General features: G+C 40.1%; 3 protein-coding genes across 5 annotated transcripts in view; 1 reads left to right on the top strand and 2 right to left on the bottom strand.

The window, feature by feature from the left end:
• The window catches only part of LOC108624058 (MAGUK p55 subfamily member 5-A), a 51,533-nt gene extending 44,637 nt beyond the window's left edge, over positions 1–6,896 (bottom strand). Inside the window, exons 1-4 of one of the 3 annotated variants that reach the window (XM_026812780.1) lie at positions 6,549–6,878; positions 5,293–6,461; positions 4,729–4,829; positions 4,547–4,604 (exon numbers count right to left, since the gene is read on the bottom strand). In XM_026812780.1, the coding sequence (XP_026668581.1) occupies positions 4,547–4,604; positions 4,729–4,829; positions 5,293–5,353 (220 nt within the window). In that variant the 5' untranslated portion in view covers positions 5,354–6,461; positions 6,549–6,878. Of the gene's footprint in view, positions 1–4,546; positions 4,605–4,728; positions 4,830–5,292 lie in introns of all 3 variants that reach the window. The other 2 variants (XM_026812781.1, XM_018023032.2) reach the window with 2 other exon arrangements.
• A 1,006-nt stretch (positions 6,897–7,902) lies between these two features.
• Positions 7,903–10,205, top strand: LOC108623996 (acid phosphatase type 7). The gene is made up of 7 exons (XM_018022913.2): positions 7,903–8,411; positions 8,485–8,679; positions 8,758–9,085; positions 9,165–9,347; positions 9,406–9,625; positions 9,692–9,886; positions 9,958–10,205. Exons 1-7 carry the CDS (start codon positions 8,312–8,314, stop codon positions 10,054–10,056), a joined length of 1,320 nt encoding a protein of 439 aa, XP_017878402.1. The 5' UTR covers positions 7,903–8,311; the 3' UTR covers positions 10,057–10,205.
• A 615-nt stretch (positions 10,206–10,820) lies between these two features.
• Akt (AKT serine/threonine protein kinase) lies at positions 10,821–13,929 on the bottom strand. Its single transcript, XM_018022899.2, has 7 exons — positions 13,622–13,929; positions 13,016–13,283; positions 12,703–12,937; positions 12,421–12,618; positions 12,074–12,344; positions 11,752–11,988; positions 10,821–11,673 (listed from the first exon to the last, which is right to left on the bottom strand). The coding sequence occupies exons 1-7, from the start codon at positions 13,701–13,703 to the stop codon at positions 11,333–11,335; spliced, it is 1,632 nt and encodes a 543-aa protein (XP_017878388.1). The 5' UTR covers positions 13,704–13,929; the 3' UTR covers positions 10,821–11,332.
• Between the last annotated feature and the right edge of the window lie 176 nt (positions 13,930–14,105).

Here is a 14,105-nt window from a genome sequence, read left to right as displayed (position 1 = left end):
GTTCATCGAATCTCGTTCCGACTGTACATTATCGAAAAGTGTACATCATTTAACATACATCACGATTACATCTACGACATACTTATCAGAAGAAAAATGAAATGATTAATTACTCGTGCGCGTTCTATGTGAGATTTAGAAAATAGTTTCGCATAATTTATTCGCTCGAGGCTCGAAGCCACGTAAGCACAATTCTCAAGACGTTGCGAGGACGTAACACGCGCGTGTCACGCGTGAATGCAGCAGATGCTGTGCGATTACGAGAGAATGGTGAGGCTTCGATCATAGCCGGATTCGTATACGGTTGACGCACGGCCAGTCGAAGACCAGTTTTCTAACTGTATAGACATTCGCTGGTAAGCGGTCTATGTGTGCACGCGTCCATTTTCGAATCGGATAATACAAGTTACTCATTGTTAGATTACAGACTATCATACAAGATGAAACATTTATGAATTTAAGAAACATCATTTAGGTAAACATTTATGTCTTCATTTAAATATTAAAATATGCATTCTACTTGTGATATTCTAAATACATTACAAACAGAATTTATAATGTCTGCAGAATTCTCTTATGAATGTATAAAATCTGCGATCTACTCATTGTAGTCGTTTAGCTATTCGCAGGAAGGCCAATGATTTTCCTCGTAGCGTTGGAAAAGCGTTCTCGCAATATCGATAGGCGTACCGTGATGGAACCAGTTGACCTAACTCCGACCTAGAGTGGAAATAGGGCGTTAACTATGGCGGGACTGTCCGCGACGAGAAAAGAATTCACAGGGAATGCCTTCTACCAGAGATTCTCCGTTTGAGTATGTAGGATATTTCTTCCACGTCGCGTTCATTTCATTAACGATCCCACCTGTTAAGGCACGCTATCACGCATTATGAAGCGTTTCATCGTTATACGTAAATGATAATAAATAATATAAATAAAGCAATGCAACGATTATACGGTACGAGGATATGATAAGAAGTGGATACATAATGTTTCAGCTATATATGTTGCGACTATTCTTAACCGATACACGTCAGTAAAAGCGTCACGGATCGAAAGGTCCGTTTGAGAGGCGCGCTTTTCACGTGGTCACGTGAAATTCCTTACTATGTTCCCCTCGTCGTCTCAGCGTGAAAGCAAATTTGATTAACGCCGGCCACTTTCCACTCCTTGCTACCGGGTAAATTTGATTCATGCCGCGATAAGATCGAACCATTAAGCAGTGGAAAACGCGCTGTTTAAATTGCCTCGCGCCGATACAGAGCACTTAGAGCGCGTTTACCTCGTGTAACGCGTGCGCTGCCGACTTTCGTCTCGCCTTCAAATTGTTCACACGTTTACCGAGTACTTATGCATCGTCGACGGAATGTAGTGTCGATAAAGCGAGCGACTCTCGACATTCATAAATCGATTACAAGAGAATTCTATGGTTTTTCACAATGTTTCTATTAAACTCGTAACATGCAAACGATCTCTCATTTTTTTAAGGATTTTATTTTTCTTCGCAAATATTTGATTTCAAGGTATTTATTAACGACTAACAGAAGCTTCCACGAATCTATTACTCTTTTTTAATTAACGTGAAGAAATTGTTTGCATGGTAAATTAAAATTCCAATAACTTTTTAACGAGCTAGTGAACGATTTCGAAATTTTCCACAATAGTAATTAATGTCAAATAATACAGTTTCAATGATGTGGCATTAATATCGACTTATAGTCGTAACGTCATTAAGAACGTCATGAAAAATTTGTATTACACATGGAGATGACCTGATAATTAACCGAACAGTGACGTTACTAGGTCGGTGCGCGCCGAGCATAAATATATTTTCCAGTGATCTATTTTTTTTCACCCTCCGCTATTACAAAAGTATGAAACATACACACGCTCATTCCTGGTATATCTTATTCATCGCGGCTGTTTTTCCACCGGTACCGTCTTTATTTTTTCTATCTCGCCTCGTGCTCGCGGTGCGTGCAACTCTTTCCTGTTTTATGCGGAACTGTGTGTTCGAACCCGGACACGGCGGCAAATGACATTCTGCCCACGAATTTTGCTGTCCGATTAAACGTTCTCCAACGATTTCCGGTTTCCCGTTTCATTGTGTCGATCGAACACCGACAAAGAGAAAAAAGACGGTCCCGGCCGGGATACGCGGAATATGCATTTAACCACAGACAACCATTAATTTTCACATTACCGCGATTCTTTTACTGGAGCATATTATCACCCGCATAAACTACTTTCATGAACAGAATAGCTGAACGATAATGTCGACTTTAACTTGCAAAGCGAACAGAAATAAAAACGATGGAACTGCGAAAGTACGTTTGCGAAAAAATGTGGTCAATTCGTGGAAACGTGAAGGAAGTAACGATACGGAAATGGAAAAAGAGAGAACTGAAACGCACGCTAGCTGCGGTGATACGCGCGCTGCACCCTGACCGATTGTTGCTGTTCGTCAGCAAAACATTCGCATTATTCACGATGCGCAAATGCGAGCGGCAGTGCACGCGCGCTCCTTTATCGTACTGGTAACCAACGAACGGCGTTATTACCACCGTTAGAATCAATTTTTATTGCGAAACAGTCGTCTCGTCAATATCGGATATCGGAAAATGTCGATCTCTTAATCGAGAGCTTAATTCGAAGATACATACATATGTACATACATTCGCGAGTCATTCATCGACCGCTAATGGATGCGCGTTTCGTGCGTTGCAGACTCGCCCAACTATTAAAGGTTATTCACTTTAAAGGGACTCGGTTAATTAACGATCGACCGGAGGGTCGTTTACTATTCGATGACTGTAAACCCACGGGAATTACACGTAACGGACGACCGTAAAGAGTGAACGAGGATAACGCTGAAATTTTCAACTGCACCCGGTTACGGTCGAAAACGGCGAAAAAGAATCGATTCCCGATAATACGGAACTTCAACGCTTCGAACAAAATCTATTTTTGTTATCGCGCTCTCATGCTCGCGCACGTTTCGCCTGCAACTCGGGATGAGAAGTAGAAAATAGAGGAAAGAACGCAACTCCGAGATCCGTCTCCTTTTTTTTTTTTTGTCTCCAGTGAGACACGAGGCGGAACTCGTTTCAACAGTTCGATTCAGCAACGTGCTCGTGCCTACATCCGAACTTTTGTCACGACACAATTCACGGAGGAGAAACCACTCGTTCTCCCATTGCCCGCGATTTGATTGCATCCGACAACCGATTACCTTTCTAACTGCAACCACGTTGGATTCCTCGTCTCCGTTTTCGCCGACGGTAACACACGGCTACATATTAACGTGTCACGTAACGATGACACATAACTCGTGTAAACGAGTCAACCACGTTCGTTCCACGTTCCCTCCCGACTAACCGCGCCGATGAAGATTTATTTCGTCGCATTCATTTAAATGCGTAGCTAGTAATTAATAAAGCTGGAGGCAGACAGTGGGTAGCTAGGTACAATGTCCGAAGAACGACGTGATTGCGCAACAATCGAACAAAGGACGAGCGAAACGTGGCCTTAAAAAGAAATGTCGCGCCGCGGGGATAAAACCAGCAAAAAATGAATACGTAACAATCACCTTTCGGGTCAACCGGTCCGCCGATAGTCAGCGATTGATCGCAATTAACGGTGAGCACCTAGAAATCGCAATACGATTTTCGGGCTCCGATAACATCAGGACATCTTCGAGGTCCTGGACGATCCGCGGACGAACTCAGCTGCCATCTGGCTCCTGGTTGCTCCGATTTCCTCGACCGGTAACGATAAGCGGGAACAGGCGATTGCAAGTAGCACGCACTCAAAATAGAACACGAGTGCACAATGACACCATGAATCCACGAACGAAAGGATGAACACAACACACTCGCGTGAACGATGCTTCCTGGTTTACGCGCCAAGGGAATAGATAGCCGTCGTGTCAGAATTGCCACGACGAAAAACTCGCGCGAGATCGCGACAACAGGAGACGCGCGAAACTAAGAACGGAACGACGAAATCGGAAGAGCGTTAAAAGCGCGCTGAATACCGCGGAACCGCTGGCACGTATGCACGGTTCCGTACTAGCGAGGACCGAACGTGACAGCGGATACATTCGAAGGTTAGATTCTCTCGATTCGTGTGTGCTGCTCGCCTCTCGCCGCGTTCTCCTGACTGGTATCCCCCTTCTACTGGTCACCGTTACACACGACCTGAACGTTTACCTGGTGAACGTCGGAATTGCACGAGGATACACGAAATCGGCCGATGAATTCGCCTGCTTGAACGTTCGAATCTACGATTGCGACTACAATTTTCATTTTACAGATTTTCTTTTAAATCTGCACTCCGATGGTACGAAAGGACTATTGTTTCTCATTCAAAAGAAGAAAATAAAGATCTATGACCTATATTCAGAAATATCCTACTGGTAAAATGCAACGATGACATTCCATGATTAAAAGGTTCTACAGTTCTCTGAATAAAAGTATTGTATGATTGCCTTAACAATTGAAATGCTTACGTATTAATGTAAATATTAAATGAAAAATGCACTCACCCACTTTGTTCCCAGTCTTCCTCCGCACTCTCAAGCATATTGTCCGCGACTCGATGCACTAACAAAAGAAACGATTCTCGATTACTCGCTAAACAAATCAATATTCGATCGACTACACAAAATCCACGAACAAATAGAGCAAGCTTTTATATTACAAAGAAAAGATTGTAATCTGTACAAACCTCGTTTATATGTTGAACCACTTCGGGAATACTGGCATTTTCCAACGTGCTACCGTTAACTTCCAAAATTTCATCGGCCACTTCCAACGAGTCCGGTGACCCTGTAACAAATTCCAAACAAATAGAATCGTTAATAGGAAAAAAGTTAACTTTCAATGAGGACAATGAATCGGTGTGAAAAAGTGGCGAACGCGTACACACGCGGCGTGAAAGAAGCAAGTTTGGCAAGGAAACAAATTTAAGTGGAGGGAGAGTATACACGATCAGACAGTAGATAGAGACTACACACAGGACGAACGGACGGGCCAATTCGTTTGTGTGTCAATGATTACACATGATAGCGTTCTCGAGAGGAAAACAAGAGAAACAAAAGAGGAAAAAAGGGTTACATAGTTCACGCTTACGTGCTTGACAAGCAACTTTACTGGTGCTCATTAAATGATACGTACCCTATGCTAATTAATGAAAAGAAAATGCAGAATGAAAGCGACAAAAAAAATGTTTGTATCTGTGCGAATGCGGTAAAACGGACAGTGTTTGTTTGGCGAAGTGATCGATGCTCACCGTATAGTTTGATCTTCTCATTTTGGTTGATCAATAAGATAATATATCTTCCTAGATCCATTTTCGCTGGCTCCGATGATAGGCGCTGGTCTAATAGATTACGAGGAAAGAACAATGATGCTTCCGGCGATTCTTAACGCGACGTGTACGATGGGCGCAGCCGCACCATCACCGAAAAAACGATTTGCGATTACGATTAACGTAACGCGGAAACGATTAACGTCGTTACCGCGTGCCATTCTTGCCGTTTTCACTTCCATTCTCGCGTCTCATTTTGCCATCGCAGTGTCGCGACCTATATTCTTTCACTAACGACACCCACGTTTCCGCAAGCGTAAAGGCATCTTCCTCGTTTTATATTCCTTTCTTATTTCGGTTAATTCACTATTCCGAGTTTCGAAAAAGTTTGTCTCGTTTGACCGATTCGAATCGTCAAACCATCCCGAACCAGGAACTTTGAACTCCACTAACAATTAGTTAAGATTGTTGCGTTCACACCGATTAACGACTAACACGACGAGAGAATTAACGACGGATATCTTTTAAGGTAATTCCTTACGAACACGTAACATCCTCTGAGGCTATACTGGTCATCCCTTTTGATAAATATGATGATGTTCTTTAGAAAAGAATCAACGATCTCTTTTGCGATTTCTTCTTTCTTCTTTAATTCTTATATGTGGAAGAAGAGTTGGTGTGAGAAGCTTCGAAGTACGTTGACATGCAGTCCTGACGGAAACCCTCACCGGGGCCCCAACCGTGGGCCCCCCCTACATCCTTGCAATAATGGATTTGTTTTTCGAACGATCACCGAGTTCAAAATCCCTCGAGTCCCAACTTATTGATTAAAGCCTTCACTGGAAACGAGGGATCACAAGACACGGTCATCCTGAGTGTTTGTATCCTTGGACGTGTGAGTCTCGCCGAGTGACATTCGGATATAACGTGGAGGCCTCGATTCTTCGAGACCGAACCAACACTGACTATCCTCATGCTAACTTTCCGTCACTTTCGTGGTCAGGAGCTTGCAATTAAACGCGGTGACACATCCTCGATGAAATTTCTCACGCAAAGGAGCACTCCCGCAACGTAGACTCGCCGCCGTTCTTATGCAATTCCGTCCTGCTCCACTGGCTCGTCCTCTGAATTATTTCTCGTTACTTCCCCTTCTGACAAAGGACACTTATGACACCCCCAATCGCAGGATCAGAGTCCCATTAAAACGGATAACCTGTACTCAAATAATTCACGCGAACCTTTCGTTCTCTCGATATCCAACGTGTCCCTTGTTCCGCTGGACGATCTCGCGAAGGATCAACGGTAAATTCACCCTTGCCTTGATGCACCCCAATCTTCTCCGTTCAAGCACCCACCGCTTCCGGCGCGGCGATTCCAAGGACTCGATTCACCGGCACTCCCGAGCACCGCTCAACTGCTCCTTTCGATGATCGTCCTCCCCGTTTCCCGCGATGCCGGACCCGTTAAAACATAACGGCGAGGATGGGTGTGAACCTGTGCGTGTTAACCGACGGCGGCAGCAGCCCTGACATCGCTCGTCGCCCGCTGATCTCCATCCCTCGCCGCGAAGCGGCGGCAGTGGCGGCTTTTACGGCGCCGCGCGCCGTCGTCGTTCCCGTGGCGGCAACCCCACCATCTTCGACTCGTCGATCCGCTATACAACTACCCTTTTATACATGCACCTCTTGCTCTACCAATTCCTATCTAAAATCCTTCCTGCTTTTAGTCAAATTGCACCCTTACCGTTGATGGGTCAACTATACTTCATGTAGCTACGAGCTGTGTACTTTGACTCGTAATTATGATCGTGTGAGGTCCAATTAGAAATTGTAATCTAATAATATTATAACGTTCCTCTATTTCGCTAAGCATTCGATCGTCATACATGAAATTTATCATTTAATATTTAATTGATGAAATAAAAAATGAATAATGTATTTTGTATATTCTATGCGCTTTTTATATCAAACAATTATGCAAACAGGTATTGCTAATTGTTCTGGTGAATCGTTTTCAGTATTAAAAAATGGAACTTATTGTTTCACCGATATTCATTTCAATCTCGTATTAGGTTCCGATAATCAGCAAAAGATAATTGCGTTTAGATGATCACATTTGTAGATGAGGAAGGAACGTGCCCGCGCACGTGTAGCAGAATGAAAAAATTGTCTACGTAGGAAAGAGGAAAAATGAATTGACGGAGAGCGTGATTAACATACCATAGATGATGCTTAACTTCATAACTGCTGCTCTGGTTTACGCGCTATTTTTTTTCAGCTTTCACCTTCGTGTTTAACATCAGCTGACTCGTTTTAGAAATATGTTCAATCGATATCCAAGAAACCATGAAGAAAATAGATCTTTTTTATGCTCGAATAGCGCTCAAGTATACCCACGTATTTATCCATGACGTTCGAACTCATTATTACATTGAAAATGATAGAATAAAATTCTTGTTGATAAGTAGGTGTTAATAATTATTCGTAAGGTCTTCTTGTTGTTCACGTTCTAAAGGGAAGTGACATTATGCAGATTCAGAACAGGTCCTGGTATAAGCTATCGTATTGGATTATTAATTATAATTAAAGCAGAGGTGGCGCTGGCACGTGGGCTCTTATTTTTAGAATAGTCCATCTGACCACATCTGACAGAGAATCATCTGATACATTGGATTTAAATTCAATCATTCGTTGAAAATGCTCACAATGTACGATTAGTTTTTATCTGTGAACTGTGACAAGTGTGGAAAACAATGATAGAAGTTTGATTCGTTAATAGCTGACTCATTGTTGTTATCACACAAATCGGAGCGATAAAAGTGCAGGCTTATAATGTAGAAACGCAGTATTGTCTAACATTCTGACGAATCTAATACGTGATTGTATTCTTTTATTTTAATAAAAATCGTTGATCGTTCTTGCATCAAGTTGAGAAATTGTGATTACTACGCATTACATCAATTTCTGTATTCCTGAGCTGGCTTCAAACCCATTAAAAAAAGATGGCTTTGTTCATCGGATTTGTTCTGTTATTTTTTATCTCTAGTGCACTATCTAACGTTATTTACTATCAACCTGAAGCTGTACACCTTGCTTATGGAGGTAACAAATAGTTTGACAACATAATGCATTTCTTTGATTAGTATTACGAACAAATATACTTTGTGATTGTTAGATTCTATTCATGACATTGTCGTAACATGGACCACACAGAACGATACTCGTGAATCAATTGTGGAATATGGAATTGGAGGATTAATTCTTAGAGCCACGGGAAGTTCTACTGTGTTTGTAGACGGTGGGAATGAAAAGCATAAGCAATATGTTCACAGAGTATGGTTAAGGAATTTAACACCCAATAGTAAATATGGTAAATGAAATCATCTTAGGCTTGTTTATCAGATCAGATAAGAATCGTGTATAAACGTATAAAAATTTGGATGAACAGTCTATCACTGTGGCAGTTCGTATGGGTGGTCGAATTTATTTTCTCTAAGAACTGCACCTGAGGAATCAGCTGAGTGGTCACCTCAAATTGTGATTTTTGGAGATATGGGCAATGAAAATGCACAGAGTTTAGCCAGATTGCAGGAAGAGACACAAAGAGGATTATATGACATGGCCCTTCATGTTGGAGATTTTGCATACGACATGGATACTGACAATGCACGTGTTGGGGATGAATTCATGAAGCAAATAGAAGGGGTTGCTGCTTATTTACCATACATGACAGTAGCTGGCAACCACGAGGAGAAATATAACTTCAGTAATTACAGGTCCGTATACAATTCAAGCTCGATGTTATTAGTTAAGCTGCGTGCTATAATTGAAGTTTCAATGTAAATTTGTTACTAGGTCACGTTTTACAATGCCTGGAGATTCTGAAGGCTTATGGTATAGCTTTAACGTAGGACCTGTGCACTTTATAGCCATAGAAACAGAAGCTTATTATTTCATGAATTATGGTATAAAGCAACTTGTTAAACAATACGATTGGTTAGAGAAAGATTTAAAAGAAGCGAACTTGCCAAAGAACAGGTAAAGTTCGTAATTTTGTATCAGCAATGCAAAATAAATTGATCAAGATTCTTTACAGAGCTGAAAGACCATGGATAGTTACGTTCGGTCACAGGCCAATGTACTGCAGTAATGCCAATGCCGACGACTGCACCAATCACCAAAGTCTGATCAGAGTTGGATTACCAATTTTACATTGGTTTGGTCTCGAAGATCTTTTCTTCAAGTACAAAGTAGATTTAGAATTGTGGGCTCACGAACATAGTTACGAACGCCTATGGCCGATGTACAATTTCAAGGTAATTCATAATCGTAGAAAAAATACAATTTTCAATTAACTTTGAATAAAAACTACATCATCTTAGGTGATGAATGGTAGTTACGACAGTCCGTACACAAACTATAAGGCGCCTGTACACATAGTAACCGGATCAGCAGGATGCAAAGAAGGTCGAGAAAAATTTATTCCTCAGAAACCAGAATGGTCTGCGTTCCGTAGTTCGGATTACGGATACACGAGGATGAAAGCATACAATAGGACTCATCTTTATGTTGAACAGGTAGCGTATAGTTTAGGAAATACGGTGCAAGAAATGTGTTTATCGTTCATTTTACAATATTTCGGTAATAGGTATCTGATGACAAGGCAGGCGCTGTTTTGGACCATGTCTGGCTGATAAAGGACGATATTTTACCAAAGTACGCGGATGATCTAGCAAATGAATTATAGAAGCATAGTTTAGGGCTAGGTCAAAGTAATTGAAACGATATATACAGACATATCTTTTATCATTTTTATCTTCTTCGACAATGTACCATGCTCTTTTATGGTAAATAGCAAAATTGCGTAATCTATAAACTTCAAACGATCGACTTTAATCCTATTTTAAAAAATTTTCCCTTATTCCTTCTTGCATAGAAACGAATAAAACTACAAAAATTTCCTAATTTACAAATGAGATGGAAATTATTAATAATGCATACGTACAATATAATCATTTAATTGTTAAAATATAAATATATATGTGTATATATATACATATATATATATAATGTTATACATGTATATGTATATATAATCATTATAGCATATAATATGAATAATATAATATTAGTGGTAGCATTTCGTATTTCCATCTGATTCTTACAGTAAATCATTATTTGTCAATGATTCATGATGATTAGCGTGATTTGCACTAAGAAAAAAGAATATTTCCTAATTCAGTAGTACGTGTATATAACAAAGAAATTATTTCGATACTAATAAGTGTTTCCCGATTTACACAATGATTCCGTTAAAGCTGTTAATGTTTCTATGCTTCTACTTTTAAAATGGATAAACCATTTGTCCGTTGACTGGCTCTTTGCCAAGTATAATTTGCTATTTCGTTTGGCTTCTGCTATAACATCTGACTAATGAATTTAAAAAAGATATAACCAGGAACTGCTTTTCTATAAATTATTAACGACACAGGGGACAACGAAGCCAAGAAATGTCAAATACCAGCTTTGTTAATGAAAGAACAGTAACTACGTATACCAAATATGAAATACCGTTCTTCCACACAGAGAAGAAATATCCAACTCTTTATAACATAACACAGTTAACTTAATTTTCATTCTTCTTAATATGTTCATTTCTGAACAAAAATTAAATCCCCGTTATATCGCCGCGAACCTACTCAGCAGGTATAAATAGTATTAATTCAACTGGATCCTTTAATACACAATTTTTCATATACAATTTCATTGACTGCATGCATGCGTGCTCATGTGCACTCATACATCCGAATCTGCCATTGGAGATATGTGTTAAAACCTTTTAATGATGCACAAAAAAGCATCGTAAATTAGCGAAAACTGATATTTTGACTTATCTCCGTCAAAAAAATTCTTCCAAATTGGTAGACAAACAGCAAATACTTGTCATAATCGAATGTCTCTGACTTTTTTCATGCATTTATCCATATATCTCAATATATAAACAAAGGAAATGTTTGATACTGTCAGTGATTAATAGAAACAATGGAAGAAGTTGCTGCTGAGTGACTTTCCTGATAGGAAAATTGGGGAAAATGTTCTTGTTCTTCGGCTATAGAATTCAAACCACCCCCACTACCTAAAAAGCCTTGATCAGGCGGAGTAAGTTCAACACTTTCACCTGTGAATTCGCTATCAAAATATCGGGTATCCGTGTCAGATGTTACTTGAGGTTTAAAGGGAGGAGGAATTTTTTTCTGTACAAGATCCGACCAATCGATCGACGAGAAAAATGCATGATCCATAATTTCTTTTGCGTCATTAGGTCCGCCGCCCAATCTTTTGCTTGGATCTTTAACAAGTAATCCTGAAAAAGAGAGGAGATAAAAATTGCAGTACGCGTTCCGCGGCTTTAATGTACAGTACTTCTTCAATTCTCACTTACCACCAAGCATGTCTTTTGCTTCGTTACTAATCATCCTAGGAAATCTTACTTCTTCCATTACAATCAGCGTGAAAAGCTTCTCATGGTCTTTGTTATAAAAAGGTAATCGACCACAGATCATTTCATACATAACAACACCAACACCCCACCAATCCACTGCTCGACCATAATCATTATCTTCTAACACCTCGGGGGCAAGGTATTCAGGCGTCCCGCAAAACGTTTTTGTCGTTCTCCCTAAACATTTGAAACGGTGATTGTTCATGGTCACGTTCAAAGTTTCATACCACGATCCTCATTTAAGTCTGTACAATGTATTTACCGTAAGTTATATCTTCTTTACACAATCCGAAGTCAGCAATTTTAATATGCCCATCTTTATCTAACAGCAGGTTCTCTAATTTGAGGTCCCGATAAATTATACCCTGTGAATGAAGGTACCCTAAAGCTGAAATGATTTCAGCGCCGTAGAATCGAGTACGATCTTCGCCAAATACGCGGGAACGTCTCAAATGAAAGAATAATTCTCCGCCATTTACGTACTCCATTACAAAGCACAGCCTATCTGCTGTTTGAAAACTATATTTTAAAGACTGCAGAATAAAAACACTTTAATTAATACAGTGTCGAGTATTTAAACGATAATGTAATAATACATGAAACATGTACAATTAGGAACGGGTGATTCGTAGTTCGAAGTACTCTATTCTCTGTAAGTGTGTGCGCAACTTCATCTTTACGAATAATAACTTCTTTTCGTAATATTTTGATAGCGTATAAGTGCCCTGTCGCCTTTTCTCTACAAAGAATTACTTTCCCAAATGTACCTTTACCCAAAACTTTTAAAAATTCAAAGTTTTCAAGAGTCTGAAACAAAGAATTGAATCATGTGATAATAAATATGACATGTCCACTTTAATTGTTCTCAGTTAACATCAGTTATATACATACTACTTTCTTCTTCCCTGTACTTTTACTACTTGAAGTTCCTTGAACACTAAATTTGGCAGATAATTCATCAATACTGCCACCATCCGTATCTGTAGACATTACTCCAACAGATCCACACGAATCTGATCTACCTCCTGAGGATTCCATATCAACATCTTCAGATGAAGATGAATGTTGCATTTGTGAAGATTGCTGTGGGGATTGTTTTTCACTCGCTAGTCTGGCAGCAACATACCTTTGAGAAATGAAAATAATGTTGAATGAAATTTAAATTCATTGAATATTGATATTATTTAGTTTCGCAGAAATCAACCTGATCGCTGCAACCCAATCTTCCCTTTCTTGTTCAGTTTCTACATGAAATGTCCTTTCTATTACAGCAGCCCATTGTAAACCTCTTATGACAAAAGTGTAAGGCTTAGGTCTATCTACAGACATAATTTGGCAACCACGAACTGTAAAATTATTCAATGGTTGTGCCGCAGCTGCCATTTGTTGATCTGGCTTAGCTTTGAAACCAACCAAAGTACCATCATCCCGTAAAACAAAATACCTCGACCTCCAGTTCTTTATATGCTCACCTATTCACAAAAAATTAAATATTCTTTACACCTACACCTGACACAAAAAATAATTTTTATCGGTATCGGAAAACCATAAAGGGTATTTATATAACGCATAACAGCGAAAGTGCCGAACGGACGATCTAATTTTACAAACCGAATATGCACTTTCTAAAATTTTCACGAAAAAATATTCAAATCGATGTAGGATCTTGACGTTTCATTAAGAAGAGGAACAGAAGTCAAGAAGATCACGAGGAAAGGTGTAAATAGGACTCCGATATCCGCATCTCCGTCCGTTTAGAGGTAAAGGAACGAAGTAAACATAAATATTATGAAACTGTTCTGTGTAGTACCGCGTTTTTGCAGCCAGCCTTCTTTAACGACACGCTGACCGCCGCCACCGGACGCTGCGACGTTCATCGCTGCGTCCCCCATAACTCAGTTAATGCGCACTTGTGTACACTATCCCGATACTTCGTATTTCCGTCGGGGTTCGATATTCCGCGAAAATTATTGTAATGTAACAGCGACGACGGCACGAGTATACAAACTTGAGCAATCATAGATACACGTTTGGCAAGTAAACTCAAACTATACTCCGTGCTGTCGGTGCTGTCCACTATGATCGGCACACGCACTAATGCGCACTAACACGGCCGTCGCACTAACCAACCAGAGCATTAACTCCCCGTCTTCCGGAGATGGCGCATCAATCGATCACAAATAAAGAACAATTTTCATGAAACAACCCCTGCCTATTTTCTGCATTCATACTGTAGTACTCTGTCTGTGTCAGTCAGTGTCAGTGGTGTCAGTATTATCAAGTATTACGGATGT

This window comes from Ceratina calcarata, unplaced genomic scaffold (assembly GCF_001652005.2).
Source record: "Ceratina calcarata isolate Rehan_Ccalc_2016 unplaced genomic scaffold, ASM165200v1 scaffold297.2, whole genome shotgun sequence".
NCBI lineage: Eukaryota > Metazoa > Arthropoda > Insecta > Hymenoptera > Apidae > Ceratina > Ceratina calcarata.
Note: the sequence above shows the minus strand (reverse complement) of the source record. Positions and strands in the feature narration are given on the sequence as shown.

Excerpts from the sequence above, each read along its gene's own strand:
- LOC108623996 (XM_018022913.2), top strand. The coding sequence starts at position 8,312 with ATGGCTTTGTTCATCGGATTTGTTCTGTTATTTTTTATCTCTAGTGCA. Across the intron at positions 8,412-8,484 it reads TGTACACCTTGCTTATGGAG|ATTCTATTCATGACATTGTC; the intron begins GTAACAAATAGT and ends TGTGATTGTTAG. Across the intron at positions 9,887-9,957 it reads CTCATCTTTATGTTGAACAG|GTATCTGATGACAAGGCAGG; the intron begins GTAGCGTATAGT and ends TTTCGGTAATAG.
- Akt (XM_018022899.2), bottom strand. The coding sequence starts at position 13,703 with ATGGGGGACGCAGCGATGAACGTCGCAGCGTCCGGTGGCGGCGGTCAG. Across the intron at positions 13,284-13,621 it reads AGGCTGGCTGCAAAAACGCG|GTGAGCATATAAAGAACTGG; the intron begins GTACTACACAGA and ends TTTTGTGAATAG. Across the intron at positions 12,619-12,702 it reads GTACAGGGAAGAAGAAAGTA|ACTCTTGAAAACTTTGAATT; the intron begins GTATGTATATAA and ends TCTTTGTTTCAG.